Below are 19158 nucleotides of genomic sequence, written 5' to 3' on the forward strand. Positions count from 1 at the left end.
AGCACATGGAGAGCAAATGGAGAAGGCAATAGGGGCGGGTGAATCTATCAGTTTCCCTCAGTTTCTCCTTTTCCCAATCCTAAATTCAGTTCTCTCCATTTCTGCATCAGGTTACGATTTACTGATTTTTAAAGTTCTCTTGAAAATTCATCAACGGATCCCTCCTGATCCACGCAAGTCTGTGTTCAGATTTCGCCTGCACCGTCCACATTTTTGCAAAGCAATCTTCTCTCACTTTTCACAAATAGATGCGTTTTGTACGCATTTTACCTGAGCATCACGTGCATTTCCTTTGAGCTTGTTTGGCACTGCGGCATTTGGAGAAGTCCGGATGCTGGGGGTTGGGCTGTGTTTTGGTTCCTGTATTGTTTCAGAAAGCGAAGATTAGGGGCAGTTTGCCTTCAGATCCAAACTGAATCAGATCACTTCCCCATCCCTTGCAGGCACGACCCCTTTAGCCAGCAGTGATCTGGGCACAGAGTTGGGTGCTTCAGGGGCATCAGATATGAAACCACGTCTGGGTCAGGGCTCAGAGGTGACTGCAGAAGATGGGAAGATGTTGTGCCTGAGGCAGTTGAGCTATAACTCCCAGAGGAACCTCCTAGACCAGGGGTCAGCAAACCTTTTCAGCAGGGGGCCAGTCCACTGTCCCTCGGACCTTGTGGGGGGCTGGACTATATTGGGGGGAACGAACAAATTCCTATGCCCCACAAATAACCCAGAGATGCATTTTAAATAAAAGGACACATTCTACTCATGTAAAAACACCAGGCAGGCCCCACAATTAACCCAGAGATGCATTTTAAATAAAAGGACACATTCTACTCATGTAAAAACACGCTGATTCCCAGACCGTCTGCAGGCTGGATTGAGAAGGCGATTGGGCCGGATCTGGCCCCCAGGCCTTAGTTTGCCCACCCATGTCCTAGACCACCTTCTTCTTCTTTGGCGATCCCTCATAGTCGAGTAAGATTGTCTTCCATAAACACGGTTTTAACAATGAGTCCGTAAGGACCATGGAGGCCAATTCTGGACCCACACGTCCTTCCACAGTGGGGACATTAGGACCTCAATGGCCAGAGCCTGGAGAATAAGATTCATGGAGGAGAGTGCTTGGCCCATCTGGCCAAGTTTCCCCAGCCACTCTGGGCGGCTCCCAATCGAGTGTTAAAAACAATACATAATTAAATATTAAAAACTTCCCCAAACAGGGCTGCCTTCAGATGTCTTTTAAAGATAAGATAACTGCTTATTTCCTTCACATCTGAAGGGAGGGTGTTCCACAGGGCGGGTGCCACTTGCAACAAACCACAAAAATAACGTTCTGAGTTGGGTGTTAAGCTGGATACCAGACCCACCTCATCTCTAGAACCAGGTAGTGTTAGAAATTAATCAAAGCTTCTCATTCTTGGACTAGCCAGGATAGCCTGAGGGTGATTGGCAGGGTGATAATAATAATAATAATAATAATAATAATAATAATAATAATAATAATAATAATAATAATTTTTATTTATACACAACACAAAATCAAACAATTAGTTTAAAATACAATTTGATTCACATTTAAAATCAAAATAAAATTAAGTGGGAACCCGCGAATCATAACCGTAGGGGTAGGGAATTAAAAGTTCACCAGGCCTGGCCACTCATGCTGGTCCCATATGGGCCGACAGAAAGAGTCATGGAGGCCACTTACATAAAGGGTCCCATGGAAATTATGGGCCATTAAGGAGGACTAAGGGGCATGGTGCAAGACTGCAAATGGGTAGGGCCCCCCTCCTCGAGAAATAAAGCCAGAGTTTAGAATAGGGAGTTTTAGAGGGGTCAATGTGACTTAGAAGTGAAGCAGCAAGCTGGAGAGAGAGTCGAGCAGAGACTCAGAGGCAATGTTTGCTTTCTGCTTTGAATCAAAGCCTGTGGCTTTGGGAGAAACAAAACCGTATTGCGGTGTTCAGAATGCTATGGAAACTCTCCATCGTAGGCTCAGGTTGCAAATAGATGTGTAAATAAGCCAAATATCCTAAAGACATCACAGGCTCCGCTGTGCCTCATTCCCAAATGGAAACACGAACCCTAGCAGGCAGGTGTGGGACATTCCTGCTCCTGAATGAGGTAACTGTGCCCCTAAAGGAACAAGTGCACAACCTTGGAGTCATTTTGGACTCACAGCTGTCCATGGAGTCGCAGGTTAATTCTGCTTCCAAGGTGGCTGTCTACCAGCTCCATCTGGTATGCAGGCTGAGACCCTACCTGCCTGCGCACTGTCTCGCCAGAGTGGTGCATGCTCTGGTTATCTCCTGCTTGGACTACTGCAACGCACTCTACCTTTGGCTCGGAAACTGCAACTAATCCAGAATGCAGCAGCCAGACTAGTGACTGAGAGTGGCCACCGGGACAATATCACACCGATCCTGAAAGACCTACATTGGCTCCCAGGAGATTTCCGAGCAGAATTCAAAGTGTTGGTGCAGACGTTTAAAGCTCTAAACGGCCTCGGTCCTGTATATCTGAAAGAGCGTCTCCACCCCCATCGTTCAGCCCAGACACTGAGGTCCAGCTCCGAGGGCCTTCTGGCAGTTCCCTCACTGCGAGAAGTGAGGTTACAGGGAACCAGGTAGAGGGCCTTCCACCCTGTGGAACGCCCTCCCATCAGATTTCAAGGAGATAAAAGAACTTTCTGACTTTTAGAAGGCATCTGAAGGCAGCCCTGTTTACGGAAGTTTTGAATGTTTGATGTCTTATTGTGTTTTAGTTTGCTGGAAGCTGCCCAGAGTGACTGGGGAAAACCAGTCAGATGGGTGGTACATAAAGAATAAGATTTTTTATTATTATTATTATTATTATTATTATTATTATTATTATTATTATTATTACATCACTTGGAGGTAGGGGTGGTATGCAGCAATTAGTCATTCTGTTGGAGTTAATGTGGGAGTGTACCGCAGGCTTCCTGAACAAAGTATGCAAGATAAATTTGGATCACAAGCAACAAAATAGGACCGAAAGTGAAAATAAAGCACACTCCTGCCTACTTTCACTTCTGCTCTCATGAGCTGCGTGTTGCATGGACGGTGAACAGAAGGTCTCATGTGGTGGTCTCTTTTTATTCCTGGGGTGGGACTGAGGCTGAGGTTTCGTGTGCTGTCTTGACATTCAAGGGGGAAGAGCGGAGCAGAGGGCTCTCCCAGCGTCTGGTAAGTTTCTGGCTTTGCAAGGTCTCCTTGCGGGAAGGACTGTGGGTTTGTTTATTTCTTTTGCAGCGAGGCAGATTAGGAAACTAAATGGGTCTGCCTTCAGAGTTGTGCAACAGGTGGCACAGTTAATGTGTGCAGCAGGGAGGAGGATGCTTCCTGCTCTTGACCGGTGGTGCCAGAATAAAAGGGGATTTCCTATTTTGTCCCCTTTCCGGGATTTCCCCAGTATTGTGATGGCCAGTCCCAAACTCCCCACTTCTGGGTTGTACAGAGAGAGAGAGGGAGGAAGAGGGATCAGAGAGGGATCAGAGAGATCACTTTAATTAGTTCCTCTTCTGTTACACGACTGAGCTGCTTCTTGAGCATCTCAGTTGTAAAACCTGCACCTTGCAGATTTTCGGAATGGGACCATTTGACAGTCAGCTTCTCCAAGGTCAGTTTTCCTCCTCTTTCTCATCCTCTCCACATGGCCTTCTTTCTCGAGAGCATCGCCTCCTTTTCTCCTCCTGTTCCCTGCTTTCCCTACTGGAAAATCTTTGGGTGCTGGGCAGTGCTTTCCACGGTTTGGGGGTTGGTTTGTTTTTCGTTGCCTCCTCTGGGAAAGTCTATTTGAGCCACAGCAAATCCAAACAGCTCTTACTTTGCTTTCTTGTCCTCACCTGGGAAATTGCTCTCCTTATTTTGCACCCGGGGTTTTTTGCCCTCAGAGGCACGGTTGCCTTATGTGTTTTGCTAGATTTGTCTTTGTTCCGGGCCTCCAGGTAGGGGCTCAGTGCTACGGTACTGTTGCTCAGATACCGCAAATGAGGCGTTGGCAACTGGGTGGGGTTCTTTTGGTAAGCTCGTTGGCAAGGCCTGCGCCAGCCTTTGGGAGCTCGGGGAGCTTGGCATGATGCCAACAGTGGGACTCACACAGATGTGCCCTCTGGCCAGGTCAGGACTTGGTCTGATCGCAGCAGCCGTGAGCGCCACTTGTTTCCTCTGCTGCCACCACTAGGGGCAGCATTGCTCTGTGCCCGCCACTGGGGCCCCAGACATACTTCAACTATGGATGGGTAGAAGTGCTCTGCTTGCATCCAGAGACCCAGCGGGAGGATGAAGGGTGCCACCAATGAGTGGGGCTGGTGAAGGGGCTCCCATTCCCCCCTCTCCCTGGACCCTCAGCTGCTGCTCGATCTGGCAGACTTGCTGATCCTGGGCCTGTTTATCAGGTTCACCCTGGGGGAAAGGGTTAAATCCAGTATATCAGAGGGAAGGGAAATAGAGGAGGGCGTTTTCATGCCAACGGCATTGTGCAAACACTGTGTAAATCTTGCACGGGTGGAGGGAGCAGAATGAGCATCTATCTGGAAGGGTCCCTGCTGCTTTTCAGGTGTCTGTGATATGTTCTTCTCTGAGTAGGGTGAGGATCAAGAGTGTGCTAACATGACCTAGAGCTCAGCTCCCTCCTCTTAAATTTCTGGCTCCATGCTTATCCCCTTCACCTATGGGAACCCTCAGTTCCTGTTTCCCAAAGGTTGTGAGTAGGGATATGATTTGGCTAAATGTATGGGGAGTCAGAGGGATGCGGGTGGCGCTGTGGGTTAAACCACTGAGCCTAGGGCTTGCCGATCAGAAGGTTGGCGGTTCGAATCCCTGCAACGGAGTGAGCTCCCGTTGCTCGGTCCCTGCTCCTGCCAACCTAGCAGTTCGAAAGCACGTCAAACTGCAAGTAGATAAATAGGTACCACTCCGGCGGGAAGGTAAACGGCGTTTCTGTGCGCTGCTCTGGCTCGCCAGAAGCGGCTTAGTGATGCTGGCCACAAGACCCGGAAACTGTACGCCGGCTCCCTTGGCCAATAAAGCAAGATGAGCGCCGCAACCCCAAAGTCGGCCACGACTGGACCTAATGGTCAGGGGTCCCTTTACCTTTTTATGGGGAGTCAGAGAGTGCTTGTGGGTTTCCTTAAGGCACCCACCAAAAATTTGAGTACCATCATGCCTATTGATGTTGCACTAACCGAGGCCAGTCCTTTGTTGTGTTTCCCTCCCTCCCCCCCCCCCCCGGCGGTGAGCCAATGAGTCATTTACCGCGATAAGAAAGCTTCAGGTGCTCTTATGATACAGTAAAATGGCATTCAGAGCTACGGGCGCCCTGCTGATAAGAAAAAGCTGGGTCTGATTGTGTTGGTTGCCTGTTGTGGGGTTTGGGGAGTGGGGAGTGGGGCAGCAATATGGGCTGAAAGCAAACAGTGGGGCGGGGGGGGATTGGGGTGAGCACATCCCAGGGGTCCACCACCAAAACCCCAGGTATTCAATTTTCTTTTAAAGGGGGGGGCATAAAGAAGAGCATGCAAGGGGGATTCTAAGCCCCATTTCTCAGTGTGTGGTGCCCAGTTTACAGTGGAGAGGTCCAGCCTTTGGGATGGGAAGGACATTGGATTCATTTTGCATTTGAAGGCAGGTTCCCACTCAGGGCCGTCTTTAGCATATGTGGCGCCGGGGTGCAAAGATCCTCCCAGAGCCCCCAAATTTAGGGTGTCCTGGAGGGAGGGAAGCCCGCACTGTGGTGGATGGCGGGTTCCCTGGGCGGGAAAGGAGCATGCGCATGGCCGACGGAGCTGACATCCCTGGCGCCAGGTGAGAGGTTGTGTCCCTCTGTTGGGCTTGGCCTGAGGGCTTGGCCTAAGGCACCGCCACAGCTGCAAAGGGTGGTGGCACCCCCCGCTGCTGCCCCTTGTCCTTCTCCACAGAAGCTGTCCCATTGCCCGCTCCCTTCTGCAGGAGCAGCCCGTCCAGATCCACCGCGCGTGCCTCCCTGCCGCTGCCTTCCGCCTCCCCGCCGCTGCAGATGCTGCCACTGCCGCTTCCCCCCCACTCCTTCCTCATCCTCCTCCCCTGGCCAGCGTTGTGCTGGGCCCGGGGGTAACCTGTGAAACGCGGTCCAGGACTGGTCCAGAATCCAAAGGTTCCGCTAGGAGTCAGTCCGACAGGGCCAAGGCAGGACACGAGGCAGGAAACCAGGCAAGGACAGGTACAGGATCTCTGGCATACAGCAGTGTTGCTCCCGCAACCTGGGGCGAGGTCTTTGTTGGGGTAACGGTCAGTCCTGATCCCCCGGCGACTCACCTCCCTGTTTCGCTCAAAGGTGAGCACTTCTCCTGCGAGTACTCAGGTCTCTCCTTCTCTCTGACCTTAGTCTCTGCTGCTCAGGAGACGTCGGTGGGTTACTAGACCCAGAGGCTGCCTCAGCCTCCCCTGACCCAACCGGTAGTGGAGCAGCTGTAAGTGATGGCCCAGCTGAAGGCAACAAGGTAATCCCCACATCTGGAGCCAGGGCAGGCTCAGGCCCCTGACTCGGCCCAGCTGGTGCTTGTTGCAGGGGAACTTGTGCAGACTGGGGCTCTTCAGGATCAGGCCCCAGACTTGGTTCAGATGATGCCTGAGGCAAAGGATCCGGTGCGGACTGAGACTCCTCTGGTTCCGAGTCCGAGCCCAAGTCCCAGGCCATCACAAGGGCTCTGGGCAGTGGCAGCGGCAGTCGGTCGCACATTCTAATCATGTAAAAACACCAAGCAGGCCCCACAAATAACCCAGAGATGCATTTTAAATTAAACGACACATTCTACTCATGTCAAAACACGCTATTCAGGGACCATCCACGGGCCGGACTGAGAAGGCGATTGGGCTGGATTCAGCCCCCGGGCCTTAGGTTGCCTACCCATGCACTAGTTGAACTGCAAAATGTCCCAGTTAGATCTCGCCAGCATTCAGAATGCGACTGAATACAGATACATTTCAAATCAGAGGAGACATCGAAACGGTGTGGTGTTGTTGTTTTTTTTGCACACACCCCTTCTGCTTTTTCCATGTAAGCTGAGATCTGTGGTTTAACATGCTCCCTTTAATTCTGGTGGTTTTGTTTTGTTCTTCAGTAGATTTAAAAAAAGAAAAACACATACCAAGGTATAAATTAGCCACAGAAAGGGGCAATCTTGTTGTTGTTGTTTACAGTGGTACCTCAGGTTACATATGCTTCAGGTTACATACGCTTCAGATTACAAACTCCGCTAACCCAGAAATAGTCCCTTGGGTTAAGAACTTTGCTTCAGGATGAGAACAGAAATCATGCTCCGGCAGTGCAGTGGCAGCAGGAGGCCCCATTAGCTAAAGTGGTGCTTCAGGTTAAGAACAGTTTCAGGTTAAGAATGGACCTCCGGAACAAATTAAGTACTTAACCCGAGGTACCACTGTATTTTTAAAAAATCAAGGCTTCTTGCCTTCTGCTCTGCTCCCCCTTTCTTCCCACCCAGGGCGGCTTTGCCTTCTGCCTGCATCTCAGTGATATGATAGTGCCATTGGCAGTTCAGGGTTCTTATCTTGCACTTTCCATCATAATTTTATTGCTGCTAATTGACTTTTTTGGTAGTCAGACTAACCCTTGGACTAACTCTTCTCTGCTGCAAGAATGAGCTTGTCTATGTTTACCTTCTTGCTTTGTTATCAGCTAATTGGCTTGCTTTGATGCTGTGCTAAGCATCTGTGAGCTTGGAATGCTTGGCCTATTGGCCTAGGGAAGGGAACTATCTGTAAGACTTGGATGCCTGCCACCTGCATCAGCCAGGTGGACCAATGGGAGGCTCTGGCCAAAGAGACATGTGCCAGTTCCTGTATGAGTAATGCGTTGAGATGCTTGCTAAGGCGCAGACAAGTCACAATAAAGGCTTGCTGTTTTGGCATCCATCCCTAGTCTCTAACAGCAGCAAGTTCTTTTCTGCAAGCTGCCTCTTAAGTTCTCAGCTTCTTCTAACTGACCGCTCTGCTGTTTTTGACATCTTCCTTTGGCGCCCCTGCACCAAACCATCTGCACTGATCTTCCTCTTTGGGCCAGTGGACCAGGAAACCCGTGTCCGAGACACAAGGAAACCACTGCTCTCCCCTCAACCTGGCAGGGTCTTATCGCATGCACAGCACTGATAGAACACGGTCATGGGCCTCCGAGGACACAAACGCCGTTTGTGGAACAGTACCTTCATTGAAAAACTGAAATGACTTAGAAGTTAAATATAATTAAATAGATGCTTTGTGCTTCTGAGTGGGGTGGGGTTGTGGAATATTGATGGTTGCCTCGTGTGTGTGTGTGTGTGTGTGTGTAGATTTAGGGAAAGATAGAAGGCACAAGGAGAAGGGGACGACATGGTTGGACAGTGTTCGCGAAGCTGCAAACATGAGTCTGACCAAACTGCAGGAGGCAGTGGAAGACAGGAGTGCCTGGCGTGCTCTGGTCCATGGGGTCACGAAGAGTCGGACAAGACTAAATGACTAAACAACAACAACAATGTATATGTATATGTATATACATATACACACAGTGCTTTTTTCCTTTAAAATGTTTAGGGGTACACTCATTTTCTTACTCATATTGAAATACTGCCCCTCAATGAGGCCAAACTTAGATTCACAAAATGTTTAGGGGTATGCATACCCCAGAAAAAAGATAGATAGATAGATAGATAGATAGATAGATAGATAGATAGATAGATAGGACTGGTGTTATGTGGTCTTGGCAGCCACTCCCAGTCACCAGTTTAGCTGCCGCATTCTGAATTAGTTGTAGTTTCCAGGTCACCTTCAAAGGTAGCCCCACGTAGAGCGCATTGCAGTAGTCCAAGTGGGAGATAACCAGAGCATGTACCACTCTGGCGAGACAGTCTGCGGGCAGGTAGGGTCTCATCCTGCATACCAGATGCAGCTGGTAGACACCTGGTCACAGAATTGGCCTGCGCCTCCATGGACAGCTGTGAGTCCAAAATGACTCCCAGGCTGCATACCTGGTCCTTCAGGGGCACAGTTACCCCATTCAGGACCAGGGAGTCTTCCATACCCACCTGCAAAGGAAGAGGGGACTTTGAACTCATTTCGCATCCTGCTTCCTGTTATACCAGTGCTAAGTCCCGCACTTGGATCCAAGAAGCTGCTTAGGGGCTGATTCTCCAGCAGGACTTTCTTTCTTGTCTTACTTGGAGCCAACTGCCATGCAAGCTACGCTACCAAAACAATACTCAAATTGAAACGCAGAAAGTTGTTCCTGTTAACAGCAGCAGTTTGTCTATGGGCTGGGAGAAGGGAAATGTCTGAGGGGGACTGTCAAAGTGGCTTCCGTCTAGTCTGGCATCCTCTTCCCCCACAGCGGCCTGCCAGATGCCGCCAAAGCAGAGAGGCGTTTCACATGTTGTGACCACAACCAGGGCGTGGTCAGGAGGCAAAGGGCGCCACCTCCGCTCTAATGTTTTCAGCGTCCTCCTACAATTTAGGATTAAATGGGCACGGCATTTCATTCTTCTGAAAAGCAAAACGTGAAGCTAGCTAATGCGCCGGTTTTGCTCAAGACCGATTCACAAACTGCCAGGGCTTCAAGGCTAGTTGGCCGCTGTTTGCACCTCGACCGCTTGACAGTTAAATGCAAAACCGGCTCTCAGACCCTCCAAGTGTCCCTGTTTTCCAGGGACATCCCTCAGCCTGATCTTTTATTTCCCTTCCCTTCCCTCCCCTTCCCCTTTTATGAAGATCACCCGCTCTGAGACCCCACGGCTAATTCTCCCCGGTCTCCTCGCTGGCCAAAGTAGGACCAATTCAGCCAGCTAGCCCTGGGGATTATCTAATGCTTATTTCCCCTTAATTGATTTCAGAATTTTATTGTTGTTCATGTTTTTATACTGTATTTTATGCTGCTTTTATAATTAAGTGTTTTAAATTTGTTGTTAGCCACCCTGAGCCTGGTTTTTGAACCAGGAAGGGCGGGGTATAAATAAAAAAATATTATTATTATTATTATTTAGAGAAGCTGTCCCAGTTTCTGATTAAATCCTGGAATGTCCCACTTTTCCTTAGGACGTCCCTATTTTCATCGGAGAAATGTTGGAGGGTATGGCGTTATCTGTCTCCCAAGCCTATTGAAGGCAATCCTGTATAGGGAAGGTTTCTATGTTTAATGTTTTATTATGTTTTTATATATGTTGGAAGCTGCCCAGAGTGCTGGGGCAACCCCAATAAGATGTGGGGGGGGGGGCGGGTATAAATAGTAAAATTACCATTATGGAATGGGACATCCCTATTTTCATCGGAGAAATGTTGGAGGGTATGAGCTCTCAAATGGAGAGCAAGAGAGATTGCCATATTTCTTTGTTTTTAAAAGAAATTTAACTTGGAAAGACTCATTCATTGTTGGATCCCAACCAATCAGGGATCCTGCTGGGAATGTGATGTTGTGACAGATTATTGCTGAGGTAGTGCAGTGCAGTGGTCAGAGTGCTGGAAAGCTGCAGGTTCAAATTCCCCCTCAGCCATGAACATTGTTGGCTGACACTGAGCCCAGACACTCTCATTGTCAGATAAAACTACCTCACAGGGTTGCCATGAGGTGAAAGGGGGCAGGAGAACCATGCAGATTTCTCTTCGGATGAAGGTTATCTATTAAATTATCCATGCCAATCAGACCAAGTTGCAAGCATTTAACACACACACACACACACACACAGAGAGAGAGAGAGAGAGAGAGAGAGAGAGAGAGAGAGAGAGAGAGAGATACAGTGGTACCTCTGGTTAAGTACTTAATTCATTCCGGAGGTCTGTACTTAACCTGAAACTGTTCTTAACCTGAAGCACCACTTTAGCTAATGGGGCCTCCTGCTGCTGCTGCACCACTGGAGCACGATTTCTGTTCTCATCCTGAAGCAAAGTTCTTAACCCGAGGTACTATTTATGAGTTAGCGGAGTCTGTAACCTGAAGCGTATGTAACCCGAGGTACCACTGTACTGTGTGTGTGTGTGTGTGTATATATACATATATATATGTGTGTGTGTGTATTTCCTGTTTTTGAGCACTGGGGGGCACTTCCCTTTAAAACACTGAGCACTGAGGCACATCAGCACCTGCGTTTTAAAAATGCACACAAATTCACACCTTTTTGTACAATTTTGACCCGTGCTAGGGAAAAAACCCCACCCCAGATGTGGGCATTTTTTGAGGCGTGAGAAAAACACGAGCTAAACAGAGCAAGTCCTAACTGGTTTCAGCACTAATATAGAGGAAATGAAACAAGTTTTATTAAGCAAAGGTGTGTGTGTGTGTGTGTGTGTGTGTGTGTGTGTGTGTGTGTGGATGGGTACGGGAATTCGGAAGCGTGTAGAGCGGAAGGGGACCTGTGAGCCAGGCAGATGCCAGAAGCGGCTGAATCATACATCTTCCGTTTTACTGATGATGGTGGCGATGCTTTCAGGTGACACCATGGACCCAGGAGTCCTGACTGGGAAGAGCTACCTGGACCTACTGTTCAGTGACGTCGACATACCGGTTCTGTATAAGGAGGTGGTGGAAACAGGTGAGTGTCCCGTCGTCCCCCCCCCCCCCCGGGCGTCGTGAAGAATAATCCCTTGCTTGTTTTGTTTTCTCATCTGCCTGCCGCCCCATAATTTTTTTTATTGTGAAAGCTGCAAAAAACACGTCAAGAGTCAGATAACCAAGGGGACAAGATGAAAGCGCAGGAACAATGGAAGAGGCCTTTCCAGGGCAGTTCTGCCTGTCTGCATCTAGGAAATATAGCCAGGTTGGCTGGTTTGGGGTACATTGCAGCTGCTGCCCACATAAATATTCATCCTTGCTTTCACAGTCCCCCTGCACTGACCAGTCTTCTTCATCCTCTATTTTGGACTGGTCAATGGCTGATGAAGGGCGGCACAGGAAGTACCGTACTTTCCCGTGTATAACACGCCCCTGAGTATAAGACGCCCCGACTCAAAATTAAGAAAATGAGGGGAGATTGTCAGAGTTGTTTAGCTTTTTGGGGGAGGGGAATCTCTCACTCGTCTGGCCAATGCTGACAATAACACACATCGCAGAGGCCAAAAATCACCTGCCCGCTCAACGCCAGCAGCCGCCAATCGCCCACCCAGTTGCCGCAACAACAGCCAATCAACAACAGCCTTTGCCGCAGCCACCAATCACCAGAACAATAGCGGCTGACAATCTCCTACTCGTGGCAGCAACCAATCACCCATCACCACACTGAACTACCCACGTATAAGACGACCCCAATTTTTAAACATTATTTTTGCAGGGAAAAACCTCGTCTTATACAGTGGTACCTCGGGTTAAGAACTTAATTCATTCTGGAGGTCCGTTCTTAACCTGAAACTGTTCTTAACCTGAAGCACCACTTTAGCTAATGGGGCCTCCCGCTGCCGCTGCATGATTTCTGTTCTCATCCTGAAGCAAAGTTCTTAACCCGAGGTACTATTTCTGCGCTAGTAGAGTCTATAACCTGAAGCATATGTAGCCTGAGGTACCACTGTACACGGAAAAGTACAGTACTTTCTGGGAGCCAGAAATCCAAAGTATTCTCTGAGGGCAACCTCTGGCCAAATCAGATATTTTTGAGCTGGTTTTTCCAACTGGCTTCTTTAAAAAAAAAAAAAGGAACAAGCAAACAACAACAAAGACTTTAAAGCGAAATTACGAGAGCAATGGTAGGAACTGGATGGAAGAGGGGTGTTGAAGGAAGGTGTATTTAAACCTCTGCCTTCACCCGTTTTCCTAAATGCCGCCCCCCCCCCCCCAAAGCAGCAATGGGTCAAGAAAACAGTGGGGGTTAAGCAGGTACTCTGCCAGCAGGGATGGATGAGAAATTTGGTTCCCGACCCAATTTGCATTTTCTGAGATGTTCTAAAAACTGAAACACATCCAGCCTTTGAAACTTTAACTTCTCTGAATTTTGCAATGCAGTTCTCCAGCCAAGAAATATGTATTAAAATGCATATACAAGGGTATGGTGTGTGCGACAATACATATACTAATGAAAGTTTCATACAGAAATGCATTATATCAGGAGAAAATCCTTTGCAGAAATGTGTATATTTAGGGAAATTACATGCAAAAGTGTGCCTATTAGGTGAAATTTGCCCCTGCGTGTAAAACAGCCCACCTGTCAATAGTGTGATGTTCTAGTGGCATCTGTGATTGGCAGGTGAGTTGCCCCGCCCACCTTTCCATCCTGACCCACAGGGTGTTGCCAGATAAAGATCTGGTCCTGGGAGCCAGAAAAGTTTCTGATTTCTATGGGTTTTGCAGGTATTTAAGGTGTTTCTGCGGTTGATGCTTTGTGTAGTAAGATAAAAGTTGCATAGATGTTTTTGTGCACTATTAATGCCTCTTTCATTTTATTTTTTTAACTCTAGAACCTGACGATCAGGAAAACAACCCTGATGTCTTTTACACAGTGGAAAGTAATGAGAGTGGAGAGCAAGTCTGCCTGTGTGCAGACACTGGAGAGGCCTATGATAAAATAGGTAGGAAGATGGAATGGTTGGAGAGGAGCTTGTTTCTTTGTTTGTTAAATATTGTTAAATTTGTATACCACCCTATACCCTCAAGTCTCAGGGTGGTTCACAACATAAAATCACAATGAATGAATGAATGAATGAATGAATGAATGAATGAATGAATCTTTCTTTGCGTCAGCCATCGGCCATAGCAATAAAACAACAATACGATATACAAAGAATAAAAATAAAAAGTCAATTATATAAAATACATTTGAGGGTTTTGAATCAATAGTCAAATAGTGGATCTTATTCTAATTGCCCCAGCTAAAAACCTTGCAACCTTTGCTGTCGCCTGCTCATCTTGATCTGCCAAGAGAAAGGACACTGTGGCAGTGGCTGGGCAACCCGGAATGGACAATAAAAGAGGGGTGATAATCTCATTCCTCAAGTCTTTATAAAGAGTGCAAGCCAGAAGGGCATGCGCCACTGATTTGGTACTGCCATCTCCACAGGGACATAGGTTTCTTCGTGTGGAATCTGTTGGAATTGTCCCTCAAGTCCAGCCAAGGGCAAGACATTCAATCTTGCGAGAGCAAAAGCGCATCTATATTTTAGAATCGCTACATAAAATCACAAAATACATAGTAAAGAAAAAGCCGGCCCCCGGCCCTTAGTTTGCCTACCCATGGACAAGACCTTTTCCTTTTAGATCTTCTTGTTAGGATGTCTTACAGTCAAAGACTTTGAAAATGGTGGTGTGGTTTTTAATAAACAAACAATGCAAATATTACGGTTGCACAAACTACTTCCCTCTGACCCAGGGATCACCTGCCACAGATCTGGGCTCAAATCTATCAGGGGGAAGACCTGGTGTATATTTGGGGTTTAGCTTTGATTAAACCATAGGGTCAGAGGACAGAGAGACCGCTGACCAAGAGCGGCTGGTGGCAGGGTTTAATCCTGCTGGGGTCTTCCTTCGCAAGCATCTTCCCTGCAAAGAGGTCACAAAGGAGCTGGGATTTTACTGACTGCATCACTGCATTGGTACTCCACAGCTCAAACACAGCTCAAACACAGCTCAAACCTTCTTTTGGGAAGACAGAGCCAATTCGGCAGGCCTCTCCTAAACGTAAAGGTAAAGGGACCCCTGACCATTAGGTCCAGTCGTGACTGACTCTGGGATTGCAGCACTTATCTCGCTTTACTGGCCAAGAGAGCTGGCGTACAGCTTCTGGATCATGTGGCCAGCATGACTAAGCCCTTCTGGCGAACCAGAGCAGGGCACGGAAACACCATTTACTTTCCCGCCAGAGCGGTACCTATCAGTGGCGTAGCGTGGGTTGTCAGCACCCGGGGCAAGGCAAGTAATTTGCACCCCCTAACCCGTGGATTTGCACCCCCTAACCCGTGGATTTGCACCCCCTAACCCTAACCCCCAGATGTTGCGACCGGCCCCCCCTGCACCCTCCACGCTACGCCACTGGTACCTATTTATCTACTTGCACTTCGTGCTTTCGTGCACTTCGTGCTAGGTTGGCAGGAGCAGGGACCGAGCAACGGGAGCTCACCTTGTTGCGGGGATTCGAACCGCCGACCTTCTGATCGGCAAACCCTAGGCTCAGTGGTTTAACCCACAGCGCCACAGCTGTCAACTTTTCCCTTTTCTTGTGAGGAATCCTATTCGGAATAAGGGAATTTCCCTTTAAAAAGGGGGAAGGTTGACAGCTATGCTCCTAAACCTTTTCACTGCTTTTTCTTTCTTTTCCCACTTGACCTCTTCTTCTTCCTCAGCAATGGCTCCTTCTCCTTTTGACTGACAAACCCAGATCGCTCTGAGCCCCACAACCCAACCCATAACGATCTGGGACTGTCTCCACCCAGCTCTGGGTGACACCACATCCATCCCCTTTTCAGGGCTTCAGCTGAATCTAATGCACAACCTTAGTCGATATGTTTTGTACCTTCTTTTTAAACAAAACAAAACCTTGCTTTTCTGCATTTGCAACCCAAGCAGTGTACAGAAGCCTCAGGTGCTGATTGGACGAGCTGCTCTTACGTCACAGAAGGGTCTCTGGTGCCCTCCAGAGCACCACCCCTGCTCCCAGCTCCCCTGATGCTTGGCCATGCTTGCTGAGGCTGATGTCCAGGGGTGCTGGGAGTTGTAGTTCAGCAGCACCCAGAGGTTCCCTACATCTGCGGGGAAGGTTTGAGCTTTTATTTGTAGAAGAATTCACCTGTACAGCTTCTCACTTTGTATTCTTCTTCTTCTTAAAAAAAACACAACAATTTAGCTTCCTTGGCTGAATACGTGCTAAAAGACCAGGAAGAAAAACCTGAGGAAGATCTGTTCGGTAAGATTCTTGTGTGCCCCAGAAAAGCGTTGCATTTGAGATGCCCTCATTGCAGTCTATCTCACAACAGACTTCAGTACGCACAGCCTCTAAAGGTTTGGATGCGGCCTTGTCTAATCGCAAATAAACAGCCTGTTCTTCCCTTTCTTATTTCAAACCAAACAGGAAACCTGGTTCTAGATGAGGCAGCGGCTGAAACCCCAGGGGAGGCCAAGAAACGGGGTAAGCAGGAGGTGAATCGGTGGGGTTCGCGCAGCAGCCGAGGGCGGAATATCTTGCAGTTCCTTGTTAATTTTAGGCTTTTATTTTAGGCATTTATAACCAGCCTTATGCAAATAGCCTCAAGGCAGCTTACAAAAGCAGAAGAGAATGTATGAAAACGCATGAAAGCAACATGTTATAACAGGAGATGAAAATAATAATAATAATAATAATAATAATAATAATAATAATAATAATAATAATAAAATTATTATTATTATTATTATTATTTGTACCACGCCCATCTGACTGGGTTTCCCCAGCCACTCTGGGCAGCTTCCAACAAAAGACCGAAAATACACTAAGATGTCACACATTAAAAACTTCCCTGAACCTCACGATAGTTATTTTTAAAGCAGGTGTAAGGAACCTTTGACCTTCAAGCTGTTTTTCTTATTTCATAAGTCTCTAGGGGAAAGGAAGGGCTCTCAGAATCTGTCCTGGCATCAGTCCTCACCCAATAGGAATGTAATTTAAAATCGCACAGAAATCTGCAAATATCAGGGATTCTCCCAGCTGTGTGGCTAATTCCATCCCTGCTGTTCTGGCAGAGAGGAGTCACACCTACTGAAGTCATTGTGCAAGGCGCTGGGCCTTCATCTTCCTTTCTTTCCACCCACAGGCAGCTGCTCCGATGCTCCAGAGCCCAAACGCAGGAAACTCGGTGAGTTGGGGGTTCATAGCTGTCAACTTACAGATTTGAAAATAAGGGACCAGCAGCCTTGCAAATAAGGGACCAGCAGCCAAAATAAGGGACCTGCAGCCTCACCTGTTCCAGGCACTCCAGTCTTCCTGTCCTCCTGCAGTCTGGTCAAACTCATGCTGGTAGCTTCGAGAACACTGTCCAACCAACTTTGTAACCAGAGGTTCAACTGAATAGAATCTGAATCACATGCACCACAAGGGCTATGCAGCCTCAACTTAAGATGGCTCCCCGGCCTGGCTTTGCACTGCAAAGTTTGCAGCAGCACGTGCAACAAAATGGCGTCCAGCATTCAAAAAAACCCTCCTCAGCTTGCATTAACTAGCCACACACAAGGCATGCAAGCTCCACCCCCCAGTCATTCTTAGACTTCTTATTGGGTGAGCAACACAGCCAAGCAACACAGTTGGAGCCTCCCTCCTCCCTGGCCGGCAGGGAGGGAGGAAGAGGAGCTGCTTCCTTTGAAATTTGAGGGACATCATTTAAGGGACATTTAAGGGACATCCATCAATAAGGGACAGCAGCAGGACATGGCACTGGAATAAGGGACTGTCCCTTCAAATAAGGGACACTTGACAGCTATGTGGGGGTTGCGTCAATAGCTGGGCACCGCAGCAAGATAGATGCGCCTAGCCAGGGCAGTGTAAAACAGCTTGCTTCTCCATTAGACATGCATAATGGAACTTGCCTCTCCAAATCTATGTCCTCTCTGCAAAGAAACCCACACACAATGTTCTTATCTCGTTTTCCTGTTGCAATTATACTTGCAAATGGCGGGTGACTAAGTCATAGGATAGGAGAGCTGAAAATAATGCCAATATTGGTAAAGGGAAAAGGGAAAGGACCCCTGGATGGTTAAGTCCAGTCAAAGGCAGTTATGGGGTTGCAGCGCTCATCTCGCTTTCAGGCCGAGGGAGCCAGAGTTTGTCCACAGACAGCTTTCTGGGTCATGTGGCCAGCAGGACTAAAATGCTTCTGGAGCAATGGAACACCAGAGTGCATGGAAACGCCGTTTACCTTCCTGCCGCAGTGGTACCTATTTATCTACTTGCACTGGCGTACTTTTGAACGGCTAGGTTGGCAGGAGCTGGGACAGAGCTCACTCCGTCACGGGGATTCCAACCGCCGACCTTCTGATCGGCAAGCCCAAGAGGCTCAGTGGTTTAGACCACAGCGCCACCCGCGTCCCTTTAATGCACATATATTTCACATCTGACAACCAATGCGCTCCTTTGGTTTCAGAAAGTACATGGGTAAATGAGTCTGAAAAGCCTGGGACACGTTTTCACGGCCCTCCAGCCGCTATGGTGGCTCATTTACCAGAAGTCATATATTGAGCGTTAACTCTAGAAGTGTGTACTCTATTCTGATCAAACTGAGCCTCCTGATGCATATTGCGCTCATGTACACGATTGTGCATGAGCATGCATAAGTGGCGGAGAGGAGGGAGATGCCTGTGTTGTCATAAACTGGCTGTGATACATTTTTATGATACAGCGGTATACAAACATTTTTAAAAATAAATAAATAAATAAGCCAGTCCTGAGCCTGATAGTAGCCTGGAGATGAAGTCACACCAAAACTGCCTCCCCGTGACATCGCTCTGCTTTTGCTTCCTCGCTCAGGGCATCCACCGCCTCTCTGCGTCGTCAGCGGCAACTGCATCACCATCCCTCTGAGCTGCTCCCCGGCCAACACTCTCTCGTCGCCCGACTTCCACATGGAGTTTTCGGTGACCACCATCAGCCCTGCCTTCGGTATGAGAAGCGATACTTGTGGGTTTGCATTCTGTACCCTTTGGGGTTATCAGTACAGTGGTACCTCGGGTTAAGAACTTAATTTGTTCTGCAGGTCCGTTCTTAACCTGAAACTGTTCTTAACCTGAAGCACCACTTTAGCTAATGGGGCCTCCCACCACTGCCATGCCATTTCTGTTCTCATCCTGAAGCAAAGTTCTTGACCCGAGGTACTATTTCTGGGTTAGTCTGTAACCTGAAGCGTCTGTAATCTGAAGCGTCTGTAACCCGAGGTACCACTGTACAGTGGTATCTTGGTTCTCAAACGCCTTGGTACTCAAACAACTTGGAACCCAAACACTGCAAACCCGGAAGTAAGTGTTCCAGTTTGCAAACTTTTTTTGGAAGCCGAACATGCTCCGTTTTAAGTGCTACGCTTCTGTTTTGAGTGCCACATTTCCATTTTGAGTGTTACTCTGAGGTCTGTCTATTTTTGGTGTTTATTTTGCATTTTTGTTCTTGCGGCTCTTTTTTTGGTGACTATGTGGAACCCAGTTCAGCTACTGCTTGATTGATTGTGTGACTACAGTACATTGTTTATGGCTTTCATT

General features: G+C 48.1%; 1 protein-coding gene across 4 annotated transcripts in view; it reads left to right on the forward strand.

Moving 5' to 3' along the window:
• CIITA (class II major histocompatibility complex transactivator) overlaps positions 1-19158 on the forward strand; it is a 45518-nt gene that overhangs the window by 1597 nt on the left and 24763 nt on the right. Inside the window, exons 1-7 of one of the 4 annotated variants that reach the window (XM_083474175.1) lie at positions 2948-3197; positions 11456-11557; positions 13410-13520; positions 15788-15847; positions 16013-16069; positions 16731-16772; positions 18437-18568. In XM_083474175.1, coding sequence (XP_083330301.1) covers positions 11464-11557; positions 13410-13520; positions 15788-15847; positions 16013-16069; positions 16731-16772; positions 18437-18568 — 496 coding nt within the window. In that variant the 5' untranslated portion in view covers positions 2948-3197; positions 11456-11463. Of the gene's footprint in view, positions 1-2947; positions 3198-3494; positions 3631-11455; positions 11558-13409; positions 13521-15787; positions 15848-16012; positions 16070-16730; positions 16773-18436; positions 18569-19158 lie in introns of those variants that run through there. The other 3 variants (XM_083474176.1, XM_083474174.1, XM_083474173.1) reach the window with 3 other exon arrangements.

Source organism: Podarcis liolepis (assembly GCF_965112155.1).
Source record: "Podarcis liolepis genome assembly, chromosome: 14".
In the NCBI taxonomy this organism is placed as follows: Eukaryota; Metazoa; Chordata; class Lepidosauria; order Squamata; family Lacertidae; genus Podarcis; species Podarcis liolepis.